This window comes from Dermacentor silvarum, chromosome 7, assembly GCF_013339745.2.
Source record: "Dermacentor silvarum isolate Dsil-2018 chromosome 7, BIME_Dsil_1.4, whole genome shotgun sequence".
NCBI lineage: Eukaryota > Metazoa > Arthropoda > Arachnida > Ixodida > Ixodidae > Dermacentor > Dermacentor silvarum.
In genome coordinates, this window is record NC_051160.1 from 42,346,745 (window position 1) to 42,365,733 (window position 18,989).

The following is an 18,989-nucleotide window of genomic DNA, read 5'->3' on the forward strand; positions in this document are numbered from 1 at the left end:
CCGAATAAAAAGAACGCGTCCCTACTACCTCCCAGTCACCCTCCTCTTAACTTTTGCGGTATTAAAATTATCCCTATACGCAGTCCAGTCAAAGCTCCCCTGCGCGCAGTGTTAACCGTAATGGCGCCGCCTGTCTGTCGTTTTTCCTTCCTTTTTTCTAATTTTTTTAATGTTTTGAACGCACCCTGTCGGCGTGTGGGGGAACTTTCCACGGGCTGCTTTGAAGCTGGCCCTGGTGCATCGCGCGATATCGCAGGGGGAGTAGGTAGGAAAAAGAAAAGCCAGGTACGGTTGCCAGAACAATGGGAACGCTCCTCCGCTGCTGTAACGTGGAGCGCATAGCACACATCTGGGGCCTCCTTTGTTCTCGCGAGGTCTTTGCTGCGTCCGCTGGAACGGAGCATTTCACTTCAATTAATGGCCGCCGGCTTCAGCTGACTCCGCTTTTTATTCGTCCCATATGTATAGACTATACATACCGCACTGGCTGGGAGACGGTACGCTTGTTCGGAAAAGTATATCTTCCTTTTTATGAGGCTGTGTTTTCTCCGGAGCTGATTCTAGCTTACCCCGTACGATTTCGTTGAAGAAACCCACTTGATAGCTCAGTTTATAGCGATTTTTTGTCGTTCATTTGCTTTTGCCTAACCTTGTTTAACCATTGTTACAAACGAACCAACAAACGAACAACCTAACAAGGTAACCTTACTGCGCTACTGTCGACTCACCTCGAATGACTAGCGATTTTACTTCTTCTTTCTCGCTAGTGTTGTATAAGTGCTTTCTTGCTCTTTGTCGCTATTGCCTTCCACAATCGAACATCATACAAAACTATTATAGGAGCCTGTGAGGTGAATGAATGAATGAATGAATGAATGAATGAATGAGAGCTGAGAACTTGCTGCCACTATCGTACGTACGTTTACTTAACGTGCCCTAATGAGAAACGAGACGTTAAGATAGAATGATTGTTGATAGGTTGAACGTTTGAAATCACTATAGCCCAGCGGCACCGTGAATGACGGCAGGGGTAGACAGGCACGAGTCGATAACGAAGGATATGGGTGGCAACAGCACTTCAGACATTTGATCTCCGGATTCCCGTGACGTCATCGGAACTTTGCAGCGTCTGCTCGTCTCAAGTAATGCCTTTGGCAAGAAATGAATCTACCGCTCTTTAAAGCAAATGATAATAATAAGTAAGTGGACGTGGCCAGTTCGCGAAAATTTGCTTTTACAAGAACGACCCAAATACGGCGACAATATTGCGAAATCCGTGACGTAACGCTGACGTCAGCGGAACCGATGCATGGGCGCGAAATGAATTCGATTGGACGAGTGTCTTAGCACAAATAATGAACCTTACTTAGCCAAAGAAGTCGACATATAGATTTTCAAGGATCCACTGTCAACCTAAGCTGACTTGGTGTTTCTGTTTAGGTTCCTTTAACGGGAATTTTTGACGACGTGTCCCATATGTTCAAGCAATGTGGGACGCAGGAACTGTTTCGTTTGACCACTGCTTGACCAGTTTGCAAAATCTCGGTAGCATTAAATAATAAAAAAAAACTATATGGTGACTATTGGAAGTCGACCATAAATTTACAGGATCTCAAATTTCCGAAAGCTGGAAAAATATTAAAATGTAACTTCGCAATAAAACGGATCTCATAACTTTGCCCACAAATGTAAACAAAGAAGTGATTTCACGCTTGCTAATTGACACAATAGATATGTCTACTTGAGACACGCCAACAAGCGAACGTTACAGAATTTCATTATCTCAATTACTATTTGGTGTGAAGTGCAGGTTATTAACATCTCTCTGCATTTCTTGCAACTTTCACATAGAAGCAACTGGTGGTAAAGATCTGAAATCTGCTCCGAACAGTCGTGATAGCAATTATTTTTTTATTTTTTTCGTTGAAGCGAAACCACTTTTGGTATAGTCGTCTCAGCGACAGATTTTGCCAAGTACTTCATCTCGTACTGTTCCAAAACAAATTTGTAAGGCCTTAAGTTCAAAGATTGCCTACAGATTTGGCAAAACAAAACTGACTCCCGCAAATTGTCTACATCATACGGCCTAAACAAATTTTCATAGAAGGACTGACCCGATGCCTGCCAAAGGCAGAATCCGTTTGGAAACAAAAGCTGACCCCATCTGTCCCATTTCGTATACGTACTCACGGTGCACCAAACGCCACGGCTCGCAGTACAACCCTTCGTCGGCACACAATATGGCGTTCCAGCCAGCGAGCATCTCTGCCAGTCGCAAGCGATATACCATGCCTTGCAGCCCAATCCGCAGATGGCGTCTATAAGTATCAGCGTTACGGTTTTGCACGCTTCAAAGCTTCTCACCATTATGAACATTAACTCTGTATTCATGCACTCAGACACAGTGGTTTCGTACGCACAACTCTATCGTGCCTACCATTTGGGCGTCCCATCGGGACACACTAACATGGTTTTGCGGGTTATGTTTATGCCAACGCGAGCCAAATGGGTCCCGTACATGCCTCGTGTACGATACGCGGAGCTGTTTGCGGGCTGCAGCGGTCGACGGGCCCAGGAGGGACGCGACGTCAAAGGGTTTGTGTTCGTCGGGTAGCTAGCAGCGCGCTCGACTGCACCCGAAAGCCGTCGCACCGCGTTTGGTCCAGCCTCCTATTTTGGTACGGGCGCTGTCCGCGTGGGGTCGCCACACGTGGGTGACGCACGGGGCCGCAGCATCATCGCCCCTTCACCCACTTACTCCGCTACCAGGGTGAACTCTGCTGTATATATATATATATATATATATATATATATATATATGGGTCAGTTGTAGAGGCCACAAAACGCTGTGGCCTGTGCTGTCGTCAGTGCGGACAACCCCGAGGTACTCTGTGTATATGTTTGTTCGTTGAAACTGTCAAATCTGCACCGCTATACGCGGGGCGATACGCAGGGAAACCTGGCTGCTGCGACGGTTTGTTCATGTTTCACTCTGTCCAGCTGAATTCGGTACAACGCAGTCGAGGCTACGAAGAGGTGCTGATAAAGTGAACACGCGTACAGAGATCCGTTAATCTAAATCCACATGTCAACCATGGCATGTTTGCACAGTTTAGTTAGGTTGCGTGGCTAAGTTGATTCACTTTGTGGGCGAGGGTATACGACGTATGTGATATCAAAAAACAAAAAAAAAAACAATATGCGTACGTTAAGGAGTGATGATTAAGAGAGGTAACATGCGAAGTTGGTGTCATATAGGGGAGTATTAAAAGGAGTAAGTGGTGTCGGGCTGGTAGTCTGACAGAGTCGCGGTATATGTTTGCCAAGAATAGGGAAACGTGGTCGTGGATTATACGGAGCAACGAAATTGAGAATTTGAAGGCAGAGGTAGGACACGGGTCATTAGAAATATATGCGTGAGAGATTGTTTCCGCACGGTAGGAATTTAGGCTGCTGCAACTGCTGCTGTTAGTGACATGCATTTATGCCGCTCTAGACAGACAGATAGATTTAGCTGGAATATCAGGCGGAGAAGTTGAAAGCATGTGCTTGCAAGACCGCGCTAGCTCAAGCGGACCTGTCTGCCTTGCTTCAAATAAATTATCTATCTATCTACCACTCACACGCGGGCTAAAACACTACGAGTGATGAAAGTTACTCGAAAATAAAATGAACTCTTAACATACACAAAAAGAATGCATAAGAAAACAATGGTGGATGACTTAATGTCACACATAAGAACTTAGTTGGAAAAGTATTTAGTGGCACGAACTCTGCCAGAAGCCTACTCTGACGGTAGGTTGCACGGCAAAAAAAAAAAAAAAAAAGAAGGGGGGGGGGGGGGGGGAGTTGCTTTAAATAATAAATAACAATTGCTAATGTTGTCAGAAGAAGAGTGATAATCCAACAAATAAAGGGATTGGAATAAGGAGACACACAAGGAATTGACACAAACTAGCAGGAATTTCGCGGCATGAGGGGGGGGGGGGGGGGGCAACTAAAGACCGCTGCTTTCTATAGAGCGATTCACTTGTGATGCTCGAGCCGAGTGCTGCTACAAATCCAAAGCTCCTCAGTTTCCAAGAGGTGTGCGGCACCACAGTGCCTCGCATTCACACTTACAGCATCCCCATTTGGTTCTTCAGTGACATTTACCTGACTGACGGACCGGACTTGTAATCCAGAATGCGGTGCTGTTGTCGCGTATGATGAAATAAAAAAAACTGGCCAAGAATTTGAAGCTGAATTGCATGCTCAGTCCCCATCTCCGTTTGTGGGCGTACATTAAATAATATTGTGACTGAGTTCTAAACAATATAATACGTACGCACGGAGACAGGTAACTGTGTGTGCATGCGTGCGCGCGTGTGTGTGTTCCTGTTTTACGGCAGCATTAACTTGGTACTGTGCTTACTGGGACACGAAACTCAAACGATTTACTCTGGGTAGCGCGTTCGAAACGTAATAAACCAACAGGACTAGTCAATCAAGGACACCAAATGAACCTGGAACTACGGCGAAGAGACAAATAAAGTCCGAACACCGTCTGGTAACTGCCTAAACGGCATCGAACTAGCATGAACAAAGAAATAATGAATACAGCGTGAGAAAAAAATAATAAGAAGAACCCGGCTGACGCGAAAACCGATTGTCGAATGGAAGCCCCTGAGAACGCTAACCGATGCCGGATGGAGGAAGTGCTCCCGATAGAGAAACGCGACGAAAGGAGAAATGGATTGATGTGCGAGCAAGTGCCACAAAGAAAGAAAGAAAGAAAGAAAGAAAGAAAGAAAGAAAGAAAGAAAGAAAGAAAGAAAGAAAGAAAGAAAGAAAGAGAATCAGTAGAAGACCGAATGCAGAGCGAAAAAGGAATGCACGAAACAGAACGAAAAAAGAAAGAAAGAGCTGAAAAAAAAAAGAATAAAAGCAAGGAGCGGTGGAACCCGAAACCGCGATGGCACGGACTGCACCGCGACGCGCAGTTCTGAGCTCGCTGGCGAAGGGCGCATGCCTGCCAGGCGGCGGCAGCCGCGACGACTACGGCGCGCTGAGGAAACCCGACACCACGGCGAGCCAAAGCCGAGCCAAAGCCGACTGCGCCAGCCAGACGGACGCGCGCGTATGGCTAGAGAGATCGTCCCGCTCGGAGTTCCTCAATCACGCCCCATGTTGCGAAAGTACTCGTACGCTGTCCGCACGCTTTGGGATAACTAACTTATTGTTTCGGTTAATTCGAAACGAAGCTGCTAGACGCGTTGACACCGTGTTACGGTTATTAGAGAAAATGATCATTGACTAATATTCTTTCTGACATACATGTAGTCCTTATTCCTCATACATTGCTTATGACATAAATGTAATATTGGGACATGTTGACACCACATTACCACTTGTAGAGAGAAAAACCTTACATTGACATCACAAATTGTTTACGTGTATAACTCCGGGCTAAAGCATTCCGCGAAGCACGCTCGATGTCGCAGCATGTCTTAATAGCCTCAGCCGCAAATTCTTGGAGAATGCGTAACATGTTCCTCCCACTTATCTTCCAGTTCAACGGAACTGTTGAAGTGCGACCAAGCGAAAGTTGAAACGATAATTTCGTGGTTCAAAGACTGTAAGAACGGCCACGCCTTGAATGGCTTCTCAGAAGGCAAACGTCATTGACCGACGTTAACCTATCGATAATGCATTGAAATCCGTTCCTGAGTGGCTTACAATTCTAAATGCTTGTGTGCGTTTATTTTTGTTTATTTTTAGGATGACCCTTTAGCGTAGCATTGTTCATGGCGTGTGCTTCTTGTAATCAAGTGTTATGCAAAACATTCGCCATATATTTCCGGTATCATGTAGTTAATAAGAAGAAAAAAAACCTGCCATGGAACACTGGTTAGAGTATCTTGTTCTTAAACTGAAATCCGTAGAGTACGAATCACGCTCGAAGACGAGAAGTTATTTGTCCTGCCTAGCCGCACTTCTCTTGACAAATAGTGGCAGATATAGGCATCCTGAGCAAGGGAAGCGTTTACGACCTCGTTCATATTGCTCTCTCTCCATTAGAGATGTTTCAGAGCTTCAAACTTTCACTTGGTGATGCTGGTGTGGTCACTGGCCTTCGGTTCTGATGGTCTCTAAAGTGGTTGCATCATGCCAAAGTTCGTACTTCGGGATAACGTAATCGGGATGTGCCTCTTTTTATTAGATATTCTAAAGCGTCCACTCACAAGTTTCCCTTCTCAGTACTGATATTCAATTGACACAATTTTTATTATCAAGCGCCGCGTGATAATAAAAAGTGTAAGAACGGTGAATAAAAAAGACACGATACAAAACAGCGCACAGGAGAACATGACTATACCAAATCCCAGCAGTGCGGCTTGAATTGGACGACCATTCTTCGATGCCTTCGATCACTGGAAACGTCTCCTCTTTATACGGTTCGGTAGGTGCAGAGCAACGGCCTCTAAAATGAGGCGGTGCCAGTTTCCGCTCTATGTCAAGACGGAATTGTTATTCGACCCAGAAACCAATACGTATTTTCTTAGAGCTTTCATGCAACTTTCAAGGTGGGGCTAAGTGTTTCCTTTCATTTTTAAGGATAAGGGTACTCTTGCTTCGCCAAACGCTGGAGCCTGCACGACCGCGTTCATGACACTGAAGTCTTGAATCGCAGCTTACCGATATCCTCGGAAGGAAGAAATGGTAGTTACTGCATTCCCCCTGTACCAAATTACACGGCTGAGGAGGAGTAAGGCTTGTACGTGAGCTAATAATCTTGAAAGGAGACTTCTATGCAAGAAGCGATAGAACGGCAAATGTTGACGCAACGTTAAGACATAGAAAGACGGCAGCGTGGAATGAGGACTAGCAAACGCGGCATATAGCGTGGTGGCGCAAATTTCTTTATTGGGATTAAAATATTGACCTCCGGGCCTATAGGTCGGTCTCCACTCCAACATCAGGAAATCCATGCTGGAGTCAGTGATATGGAAGTGAATAAAGATGGGGACCATGAACCAACGCCCAGAGGCTATTCGGGACAGCAAATGAAAGGAGCCATCGACGAAGGTGCTGAAATTTTAGTCCCGACAGAGAGAAAGCAGTGAAATGTAAATAAGACAGGTAACGTGATGGAGGGGGGGGGGGGGGGGGCGGTACAGATCACTGGTGGTATGCAATATAGCAACAGAGGAAGAAAAATGCTGTCGCCGGTCGCACAGCATTGGGCGGAGTGATAAGATTGGAAACGAAAATTTTCTGGCGTAGAATGTTTTATTGACGCGGCACAGGCGCAAATAGGGGCGATGCACTAGAATAGGGGGAGCTAGAGAGGCCTTTGTCCTGCAATGAACTTAAAACCGGGTGTTGCCGATGGCGCTGATAATTGTGAAGATTCTTGGTGATATGGTCTACGATAATGAATGAATGAATTGTGATGATGATGAATACGATGATGATGCTAGAGGACTATATATACAGTCAATTTTTCTTCCTCTGGTCGGACCAAAAACAGGTTAATCCGTGACATCGGTCGCAGCTATCGCTGCTTTTTTCTCATTATACCAGGCTGAAACCCACACGGAACGAACACAACACAGACACGAGCACGACACGCGCATTTCCACTTCTTGCACGGAGTGGTGTTTGCTGTTTCTCACAACAGAGTAACCCCATCCCTGGCATCTTCTGTCCGAGCCCGTTCTCTTATCTTGAGCCGCCCTAGCTGTCTGCTTACCCCCTTCACCGGAAAAGCAGCGTAACTGCAGCGCGCGAGAAACGGGGTCGGTGTACTAACAAGCAAAGAAACAAACAGAGCAACGTGCGAAATGGATATATGCAGCTGACAGCGCTGTGGCAGTCGCGTTTGAGCACCTGGCCATTTCGAGAAAACTCGTACCGTATGATTCACGAGCTTAAGTTACGGGGGTCTTTTGTTCTGAAGCAACACATGGAGCGTACACGAGTGTTTCTGCGTGTTGCCTTTATCAGAATGCGGCAGCGCCGCCACTGAGAGTCGAAACCGGGACAAATCTTACTCAGCAGCAAAGCGCCGTATTCACTGAGCCACTTGTAGCGAGTAAGGCCCCATTTTCGCTTTCTAAATTTTTCTTGGGCTTCTAAATACTGCTACCAAAAGCTAGACATGTGTCGTGCTTTGTAGTTTGTAAAACGTACCTCACAACCCCTTAAACAACACAAATTGGACAATTGTGGCCCCACACTTTTCCCGGATCCCTATAAATTGAAACGTGTGACCGTACGGTCGCGCTTGGTGCACAAACGGACCAATGATGCTGAACGGCCTAAAGCTACACATCTGCTATGAATGAAGCCGTGATGCGGGGCTCCAAAATAATTTTCGCCACACCGCGAGGGTTCCTTTTACCGTGTGGCCAAACCAGACTATTTGCGCCAGCGTACTTCCTCTGCCGCCCGCACCGAAATGTTGTCGACAGTCCAAACCGCGACTGTCGTGATTAGCAACATGCATGAACGCCATGGCCACTGGGGCATATCAGTGGCTGGAAAACTTTCCAGCCACTGATATGCCCCAGTGTGGCAATCGGACGCCTGTCAACGACGGTGCCCTATATATAGCTCTGTACAAACACAGCACCACGTTGCTCAAGTTCATGTACGCACGACCAGTGGAGCTTTCAGCCGAAGCGCAGGAAAGACGCAACAGGACCACCCGCTCCTCCGCTAGAGAGACAAAGGTGCGCGTTGACAGGCTGTATACGCACGCGCGAAGATAAACTTCGCACTACGTCCACGACACCCCCCCCCCCCCTCTCCCACGCAGAGAGAAAAAAATATAAACTATAAAAAGAAAACAAAGAAATCGCAGTAACCGCAGTGGTCTCTCTTACAAGTGTCCGTTGTTGACACGAAAGCCGTAAATCAGATTAAACGCCACGGAGTCATGTTTTGTTAAACGTAGGACGGGATTGCTGAGCTCACTCTTCAGAAAGCATAGCGGCGCATACGCATATACAGTCTGTACTAAAGTCGGAGATCTCGCGCGCGAACCGAAGACACCACACCGGTTGATATCGTAGACTCCTCCACGCGTGATTCGGGGCGCTATGTAAACACAGCCCCCCCCCCCCCCCCCCTCCCCGACAACCACTGCAGCAAATTCCGAACTACTACTTCTTCGAGCCTGCCAAGAGGTGCCCTTCGAAAACTAAACAGTAAGCTCGAGACACCCAGGGCCCCGGAAAGCGTCTGTCTGGAGAAGGTCCTGCTTGCCTGCCTCGTTCCAAATGGTCTCGTGTATATATATGTCCAGGGCTGCATGGTATCAACATGGTTTACAACCCCCCCCCCCCCCCCCCCCCCCCCTCGAACCGCGAGGTGTTGACAGCCGTTGGACGGTCGTGTTGTGAAACTGGCGAAAGGAAACCAACTCTGCGGCCGGGCCCTCCATACTGTGGTGATCGAGCTCGTGGTGCGTTCCTCGTAAATACCGAGTCCCACGACCGTATACCGCCAGCTTCCGCCACGTTACAGATACTCTGCGGTGAGATCACGTAAACGGCAATCCGAGCTCCCCCGCATCGCATCGACCTGACTCGCCAAAAACACTGCGGACGACAGAGCTAGATTACGGCTCCATGCTATCGTTGAGACTTTCCCGTTTACATCCAGGTCGACAAGCTTGTACTTCAGCAGAGCAACACCCCCGTCCTCTTTGCACTTCTTTATATTCTACGACCATTCAAACTGCGGGTTCTGTTGTCTTCTAGTGCGCCGCGTATTCGTTCTTGAAAGCGACACATTTAGGCTCCCTATCATAGTACAAACATTCTAACCCACTATGCGGTGTAAATTTGCACGCATTTAGGAACTATCTGCCCGACTTTGATTTTCGCAGTGTTGTGTATAACGTAGATGCGTCTTCCGTAGTTGTGGCCTTTCTCCATTGCGTGGAGCGACTTTTTTTCATTTATTTTCTCTCCTTCTTTGCAGCGACTACCCCCCGTCCCGCCTCTTATATATATTTCAATCTCTCTCCTATCCTTCACTCACTATACCTTGTATGCACAGTCGGGAGCAAGTCTAGAGACAACGGAATCACGAAAAAGATTTATTCTAGCACAGCCGTGCAGCATTGAAATATTCTGTTAGTGTCCACCTGGTGGACATGTCCATGTCGTCTGCTGCTGAAGTGCTGATTGGCTGTAGCGCCTGTATCCCTTCTGACGCGCACGCCAGCCCAGCCAATCAGAACTTCAGCAGCAGACGAAATGGACATGTCCACTTACGGAAAACATCCCCCTGCACAAACAGGTGTTCAAGCGAGATATGTACGAACGCGTCGTCCACTCACCCCCTGCGGTGCGGTGCGTGGTCCCTCTGGCGGCGGTTCTTGAACCAGTTGCTGACCTGCGTCAGCGTGAGGCCCGTCTTGTGCGCCAGCGTGCGCTTTTCGTCGGGCGTCGGGTAGCGGTTGACCTTGTAGCACTCCTTGAGAGCGATGCGCGACTTCTCCTTGAAGCAGTACACGGTGTCCTCGCCGTCCCAGATGGTCTTGGGCAGCGGGTACTTGCGCCTGCAGACAGTACAAGACACGACACCATGGGCGTTGTTGTGTCATCGATTTCTCAGCATCGAGACCGGTGCGTTGAGCGAATTCCTTGCCGGTGTAGCTGTACGTTCGTTCAGCTTATATAAAATTATTGGGTGGTATTGGGTGGTATTGACGGCTGCCGTTGAAGATGCGTGTGGTTTAATCATTCTTCTCATTGTCTTATATATGCTTATAATTGCATATAATATATGCCCTGCCATTTTTATGGCGATAAGCGTTATCTAATAAATCGTCTTCAGTTATGGAAAGGCATCGCATTTTGCAACTTTGAATGAATGAATGAATGAATGAATGAACCTTTATTTGAAGCAGTGAGTTAGTTGGCAGTCGAGGTGGGAGGGTCCCTTATTCCAGGAACCCTCTGGCTTGGATCGCCCTCCGGGCCCGGGTGACGAGTTATGCTTTTCTTTTTTTTTTGTGAGACACGTTGATCTTTAAGAACGTTCTTGAAAACCTAGATGTGCATATTGCCAGCTAAACGTAGACCTCTAAGGCTGTCCCGAAACTTGCATAGTTCGTCGGTAATGTTCGCGCGAAAAATAATATAAAAGAAAGACGAGTTTGCTCCAGAGAGAGCAAACGTTCCATCATGGCTGAATTGCGAAGTGGTAGCGGCCAAGGGTTAGCGAATTAACATTACGCACCCGTCAACGTCTCATCCCAGTTCACTGCTGTACCCGCTATGCTACTGGTTAGCAAGCTGACTGGACACCACACCCTCAGCCTGACACGCACCACATGGTGAAGCAAAAACACCACTGGAGGCCGAACGCGTGCGCTTGCCGTCACGTATACATTTGGAAGCCGGCTGCGCTAAAACCAAGCCATCGCATATTCCGTGGTTGGCAATTTGTGCGGGTTGTTTATGCGCCACGCCGACACCGTAAGGGGCGGCGGCCTCTGCGGATGTGTGACGGAGGCAGCAGCGCTAAATATAGAAACGGAGGTGCACGACTTTGTGCGCATTTAAAATTAGTTGTTTTTGAGAAAACAGTGCGGCATTATTGCATTTGTGCCAGCGCCGGCCGATTTGCGGCTAGTTCCTCGTTAGCGGGTACGCGTCACAGTTCTTGAAGTTGTCGTTATCATGAGGACAGTAAAAATTTTGTCTGTAGAGACGCAACGCCCGGACGTTTTGTTTTCTTGGCAGAGTTCCAGCATTGGCTGGATATAAAGCAAGCAAGCAAGATGGCGGTGTTGCCTGTGACACTCTGCCACTGTTGTAGCAAGGGGTTTCAACTCCAGAGGGTTCGCTGAGGACAGTCGATTTGATTTCTTTTTTAATTTTTCCTGTACACAATATAGCCTATGAGCCCTTGATTCGTGCACTCACATGTCCAGTTACTGGCAACACTTTTTAACACGAAAGTGTTTTATGCCGGGGTCCACCAAGACTTCACTGACGTATTTCCGTCACGGAAATACGTCAGCTTACAATGTACACGAACATAATACAAAGAAAGAAACCAGAAGAAAAAGTTCCACAAACATGCAAAATCTGGAAATCGAACCCACGACATCTCGGTCCGCGACGATAGATCGCCGAGCGTTTAACCCATTGCGCCACAAACGCATTTGCAGAGAGCTACACAGACGCGCCTTATATATCTAACACTCCTCCGTGTACCCGCGCTCTTGCTCGGGGCGGTGCCGCCGCCTACGAGCAGAAAAGAGTACTGCATTATGACACTAACGCGCACCGACAGTGAACGCTTCGGTGGTCTCAGCACTACGACGCCTCGATGCCAGCATTCGAAGGGACGCTGGCATCAAGAAGCACTACCAACGCCACCTAGGTGGCGTTCACCGTACTCAGCAGAGCGGAGCGTGGCCTCCGCAATTAGCTCTGAAAATGTTTCTGAAGTTGATTGCGGAGGCTGCAATTACGACGCGCTGTACGCGCTGATTTGACTCGGTGACGATTCAGTTACGTGCTTTGTCTTGCGCGTTGTATTAGTGTGTCAGTTACGTGCTTCGTCTTTCGCGTTGTGCTAGCGTGTGCAGCGTAGTGCAGCTTCCATATGCACGACGGTTGCTCATGGTCATCGACGTTGGTAGTCGTGATGGAGGAGACGTGCCACCAGGCGTCAGCGTGGGTGCATCAACGCCTAAGGGCGCTTTAGCCACAAAACACCAATAGATGATGATGATGTATGGTGTTTAATGGCGCAAGGGCCAGATATGGCCAAAGAGCGCCAGGCCAATGTTCATGAGTTGACAATGGAGCAATGAATTGCGAAAGGTAGATGTGTCGTGGCTGTAAAAGGGCCTAAAAACAATCGCTGTAAAATGCGTAAAATGTATATGTAATAAAATTATGGCAATGGCTAATGAGGTGCACTATGATCACGAAAGAACAAATTGCAAGATAATGACGATAGGCGAAAATATATCACAGACAAATGTTTTTAAAAAGCACTACTGCCTTGACAGACCCTTTGAAAACGTAAGGGCCTGGAGGCGCGTGCTATGCAAAACTACTGTCGCGGCGACATCTCTCTGAAGAGAGGACGCGCTACGAAACTATTGGGCAAATAACATGCAGTACAACATCGCTCAGAAATGCCAGAACAGCTTTAGTGCTAAACAGAGGTTCGTCGCCAAGGAACATAGCAGGGTGGAGAGGGAGACGGTACTGGTACGCTAAAGGGAAGTGTCTTTTTCTCTCTCTTTCGGCTTCCCTGCACTCCACGAGCACGTGTAGCACAGTAAGCCTCTCTCCACATCTACCACAGGTTGGCGGGTCATTTCCAGTTAATAGAAAATTGTGGGTGCCATATGTATGTCCTATTCTCAGACGAGAGAATAGGACATTAGTTCTTCGTATTTTCGTAACATGATGCCACGGGCCAATCTGTGGCTTAACTAAGTGGAGCTTATTGTTCGTTTCGGCATCCCACAAGCGCTGCCAGTGGCTTCGAAGTTTCTTTCTCAAGTAGGGCTTGAGATCTGTGGCAGCGATAGAAGCGGTAGGGTTAAGGGCTCGCGATGTAGTTGATGTGGCCATTTGATCAGCCAGAACATTGCCCTCAATGCCTCTATGGCCAGGCACCCAGCATATAATAATATGCTGGTTAGACAGGTATGCCTTGCACAGAGCAGAATACAGTTCAATAAGTATAGGGTTTTTGTGTCTATGTAGAGTCATGACGGCTTTTACGACGCTTAGGGAGTCTGTAAATATTATTGATCTTTTGAGTTTTGATTCGCCTATACTCTTCACAGCCGATAAAAGTGCATAGGCCTCAGCCGTAAAAATGCTTGTTTCCGGGTGCAGTACATCGGACTCGGAGAACGATGGGCCGACTACTGCAAAACACCAATAGACATTATATATCAATGTGCAATAAACATTACACTACTTCTGTGAAGACACGTTTCACTTTCGTGTTCTATACCGATTCCTATATAAGAGGGATCAACCACATTTTTTAATCAAATTCTAGCACCGTTATTTCAAATGTGGGGGCGTGTATAGCTAATGTAGCCTTCCGATAGCGCCCCGTTATATCGATCCGTGGGTGCCACCACATGAATGTAGGCTAATGACTGGTATAACTTCGTGTATCAGGGGTAAGAAGAAGCTCACCGGAGCCGGTACTTGTCAACGGCTCCCAGAGGGCGACCGCGTATCTTCTCGGCCTCCCTGTAGTGCGCCTTGTACCACATCTGCTGCAGTTCGTTGTGGTACTTGGAGTCGAAGTTGTGGCTCTCCAAGATGCTGTACAGCTCCTGCGTGGCGGCGCAAAGAAGCGTTGTAGCTGCGCTCTTTACGCTATCCCGTATTTTACCACTGCCGGCAGAATTGCCACTACTACATACGCAGTGGCCAGATTTGTGCCCGTTATAAAAGAAAAGTAACCAATTACAATTACAGATACTTCTCTCAAAAATCTAGTTGATTACGGTTGCCAATTACAGCCCCACAAAGGTAACTGAGCAATTACTAAAAAGTAATCGATTACTTTCACATTACTCTCTACACTAAATTTATTAACATTGCACAAATGCAGTGAATCCAGCGAGCTGGACTGGCTCTTTCAATGCGTCCTCGGCAGACGTTCGCACGTTGTTTATTGTAACTATGAATTGCTTTCAAAATTTTCTTCGATAATCTTCTTTCGTTTACTTGTAAAGACATATCTGCAACGACATTGAAAACTCGCCAGATGTGCACGCTGGAGAGAGGGGCTGTGTTGTAACGTACGAACACCTTGCTCATAAGATAGGATCTGCTAATACACCAACATGATTACTCAAGACAGGGCGTGTCGATTCTGCCAACTGTATTGCATGCGAAGAGACAGGAGACGTGGAACACTTTCTGTGGTCTTGCCTAAAATATGGAGGCGAAGACGATAATCTGTTCGGCATCCTGCAGAAGAATCACCTTCTGCATGCGTGCATGCAACAGCTTGTGTGCCCCAGAAGGGTGAGTTGTAGCCAGCACAGACGCTTTATGTCTTCTTCCATTCCAATGAAAGACTTGTTTCGTGGCCAAGCGGTAACGTACGGCAGTTATGTTGTAAACAATGCTCTGGCGCAGCAATTGCCGGCCTTGATCGCCAGGCTAGGCCCACCGTTTGCTACAAGATATACCTGATAGGTTGTTAGTGACCCATATCTGAGTGCATCAAAGCTACTTTTCTTAGCAAAGCACGCCGTTTTATGAAATCGGGTCTTGTTTTCGCTTTTCCCATAGCGACCTCAGACTCGCCACCACCATAAGTGATTGAAAGCTATAGTTTAAAAGAGGAAGACGTCTTTTAACAATGGAAACACAATTGAGACAAAAATTCAAAGCGAGTCGTCATGATTTTCACTAGCTAGCGACTTTCACTAAAAGATAGTTTGTTTTGTGCTGCAAACTTGGGACAATAAAATTCTGCCAGCAGTGGATCCAACGTGATATCCCTACTGAAAAATTCCGTATCGCCAATGTGCCCAGAGCCCATAACCCTGTACGGTCACATGGGTTGCATGGGCTGCTGCATGAAGACTTACTTGCATGTTCCTATACAAACTCGTACAACCATATAGAATTATAGTAGGACGTGTATGGGTATTTTTCAATGGGACTGGGCATTATTGAAAATAAAGATTACGTGTCACGTGGACATTATTATAAGCACATGTAGGTACCAGCAAGGGGGTGTAACCATCGCGACGCATTCTTTCCGGCACCGCACCTTGTAATTCTCGCGATGGAATGCCACCGCTGCTTGCGCCCTCAGTACCGCCTCGTCCGCCCGGAGCAGGTCACCCGGGGGCAGCGACCAGAGGAACCGGGCCAGTCGGTCCAGGTTGCGCGCCTGCTGCAGAGCCTCGCACAGGCAGGCCACCTGCTCCAGTGTGAACCTGAGCACCTTGCCCCCGCTGGTGGTGCCCGAAGAACCGCTTGCCCCGATGCTGCTGCTGCTACCACCGGTAGATACGCTGCCGCCGCTGCTTCCGCGTGACGGTGACGCGGTCCCGACGCCTCCTCCGAGGCCCGCGGACATGAGCTCGGTCAACCTGCTGGTGGCGCTGCCTGCGCTGGTGCCGGTCAGCGAGGACGTGCCGTTGCTCAGGCCCACGCTGCAAAGAAGGAAAAGAAGCGGGTCTCGAAAAAAGGAAGCTTCTTTCTTGGGCCGACTCGTTTTCTCGCGAATGTTAAGAATAACGCTGGTAACGAAAATATAGGCACACAAGAACCCAAAAGACCGACCGATCGACCGACCGACCGACCCACCGACCTGAACTGAACTGAGGGACTGACTGAGGGACGAACAGACTGACTGAGGGACAGGCTGATTGAGGGATGGACTCTGCTACAAATGTGCCCCGGTCTTTCCACAACGTCAAATTGTTGCACAAGTGATGAGTTCGACTACAGACCACCGCAAGGCTATTTGCAGTGACTGACTTAAGAGAACTACAGTTGAGACTCGGTCTTCTTCAGAAATAGCAGTTCACCAAGAGCACCGCAATCGAACGAAACCTTAGAAAAAAGACAAGAAAAATAATAAATACGCACACAAAAAGAGAGGACCGGGCAGACCGATGGTGATTGATATTATCAGCGCTGCGACTAGCTCAATACCACCTCGCGTGCACCGACTCACTTTACACGAGTGTGCATTATACGACACACCAAAATGGCAGAGAGGCGCTTGTCTCTGAGGCTCAAACACGCATGCCGGCAGACAGCACAGATTGAAGCTGCGGAAAGGGAATGGTGGGGGTGAGGGGAAACGGTGGAGGGGGAAGAGGCCGCCAACCAACTTTAAACGCTGAAAAGTGAGACCATCTGCAACTATATTTACGACCGCGGTGCACCAGGAGTGAGAGGAATCCTGCAGCCCCTCCCCCCCCCCCTCCCTTTCCTACCCTTCGCCCGCCACTCACAACGCACCCGAATAAAATCGGTTGTGAATATTTTTTTCCTCGGTCTTTCTTTTTTTATGAGTGATTACGCGCGTTAGCGCGTCTGCATATAGTGTGGCCGGGCGCGAGCCTTGAAACAGACGATAAATGTCCTCTGGCACCCCCTCCGAGGTCCTCTCCTGGCCAACCTCCCCCCTCTCCTTTCTTTTTTTCCCTCCGTGACGGCGTGCCACGGGCCGTGCCCCGTGGCCGATGTTATCAGAAGGCTGGAAGTCTCGAGTTTCGACCACAACATGTCGCCACAATCGGTCACCGCGCAGCAGTCATCCCCGTGTAAAGTGAATGTTTTCTTTCTTGCTTGCTTCGCGCTCAACTGGCGCTAGCCGTGGGGTCGTCCAAGAGCGCCAGGGCTCGTTTATAACAGCTTCACGCCGAGGATGGCACGTCGAGAGGGCGTCGAAGTCGTATACGAGCGGCGCGCTGATTGTTGTAGACCGGCTTGCACGCGGGTGACACGCTCGCCAACGCATGCACTACGTGCGCTATAATATACTGTTTTTGAGCAGCCGTCTCTGTGGGTTTTGAGAACCGACGTCGATTTGTAGCGCGAGAAAGAAATTCAGGTGCGTTTTTGGAGTGGCGTCGCACCCAGTACGCAAAGATTTATACAAGAGTGAAATAATCGAAATACCGGGGAAACCGAAATGAACGAAATACCGTGGATGCCATCTTCAGGAGAAGATGGCATAACTGTCGATTTAGTCAAAGATGGAGGAAATATCATGCTTGAAAACCTTGCGGTCCTTTATACGCAATGCCGCATGACTTCAAGTGTACCAGAGAGCTGGAAGAATGCCAACATTATACTAATCCATAAGAAGGAGTCGTTAGAGAATTTAAATATTAGTAGACCCATCAGCTTGCTTTTCAGTATTGTATAAAATATTCACCAAGTTAATTTACAATAGAATCAGTGCAACACTTGACTTCAATCAACCAAGAGAACAGGCTGGCTTCAGGAAGGGATATTCTACGATGGATCATATCCATGTCATCAATCAGGTAATCGAGAAATCTGCGGAGTACAATCAACCTTGCATGTTAACAAAGAAGCTCGAGAACAAGTTAAGGACTTCGCAAGGAGCGATGGAACGAAAAATGTGATGGGTAATGTGTTAGGAGTCAGGAAGAGAGCGGTGTGGATCAGAGAGTAACGGGAATAACCGAAATTCTAATTGACATTAACGGAAAGAAATAGAGCTGGGCCGGCCATGTAATGCGTAGGGTAGATAACCGGTGGACGATAAGAGTTACAGAAAGGGTGACAAGGGAACGGAAGCGCAGTCGAGGATGGCAGAAAACTAGGTGTGGTGATGAAGTGAGGAAAGTTTCAGGCGCAAGTTGGAACGCAAGACAGGGTTAATCGGAGGTCGCAGGGAGAGACCTTCGTCCTGCAGTGGACTTAAATATAGGCTGATGCGGCGGCTGCTGCTGCTGCTGATGATGACGACGAAATGCAAAATGAACCCTGTACGCAAACTGGAATGTAAGATGAAGGTGCTACTGGGAATGTTCGCCTGGTTCTGCGAAACGTTCTCTGCCGAAAGAAAAGAAGGGAAGAATGTCAAATACTGAATGTAGAATATACTTAAAACAAGAAGTTGATGTCATTGTTCCCATCGGTGCAACGCTATTATATTTACTTGTGGATCGAGCGGTAAGAGAATGTTTTGGGAAGCACTGTGGCAGGTTTCGTTTGCTGCAATGCCTCGCCTTACTTTCTCCTTCCCTAATTACCCCTCTTCACCCCCACCTCCTACCCACCTCGTAATCACCCTCTTATTTCGACCGCCTGGCCTGCCTCTCTGCGCTATATGGGTGTGACGTCACGGGCTGGCGCCGCGAAAGGAACAGGAGAAGAGGCTGTAGTGGACTCAAACAAACAGCAAGAGTTTAATGACGTATGATGGTTTGTATACAGGAGAACACTAGTGCCATCAGCGCGTACAATGTTGGTAGACGATGCGGT

General features: G+C 48.0%; 1 protein-coding gene across 2 annotated transcripts in view; it reads right to left on the reverse strand.

Moving 5' to 3' along the window:
• Nucleotides 1–18,989, reverse strand: part of LOC119457948 (protein sine oculis-like) — a 64,689-nt gene that overhangs the window by 25,610 nt on the left and 20,090 nt on the right. For both annotated transcript variants that reach the window (XM_049670578.1, XM_037719723.2), the window contains 3 exons: nucleotides 15,784–16,171; nucleotides 14,184–14,326; nucleotides 10,334–10,555 (listed from right to left, as the gene is read on the reverse strand). In XM_049670578.1, the coding sequence (XP_049526535.1) occupies nucleotides 10,334–10,555; nucleotides 14,184–14,326; nucleotides 15,784–16,171 (753 nt within the window). The remainder of the gene's footprint in view (nucleotides 1–10,333; nucleotides 10,556–14,183; nucleotides 14,327–15,783; nucleotides 16,172–18,989) is intronic.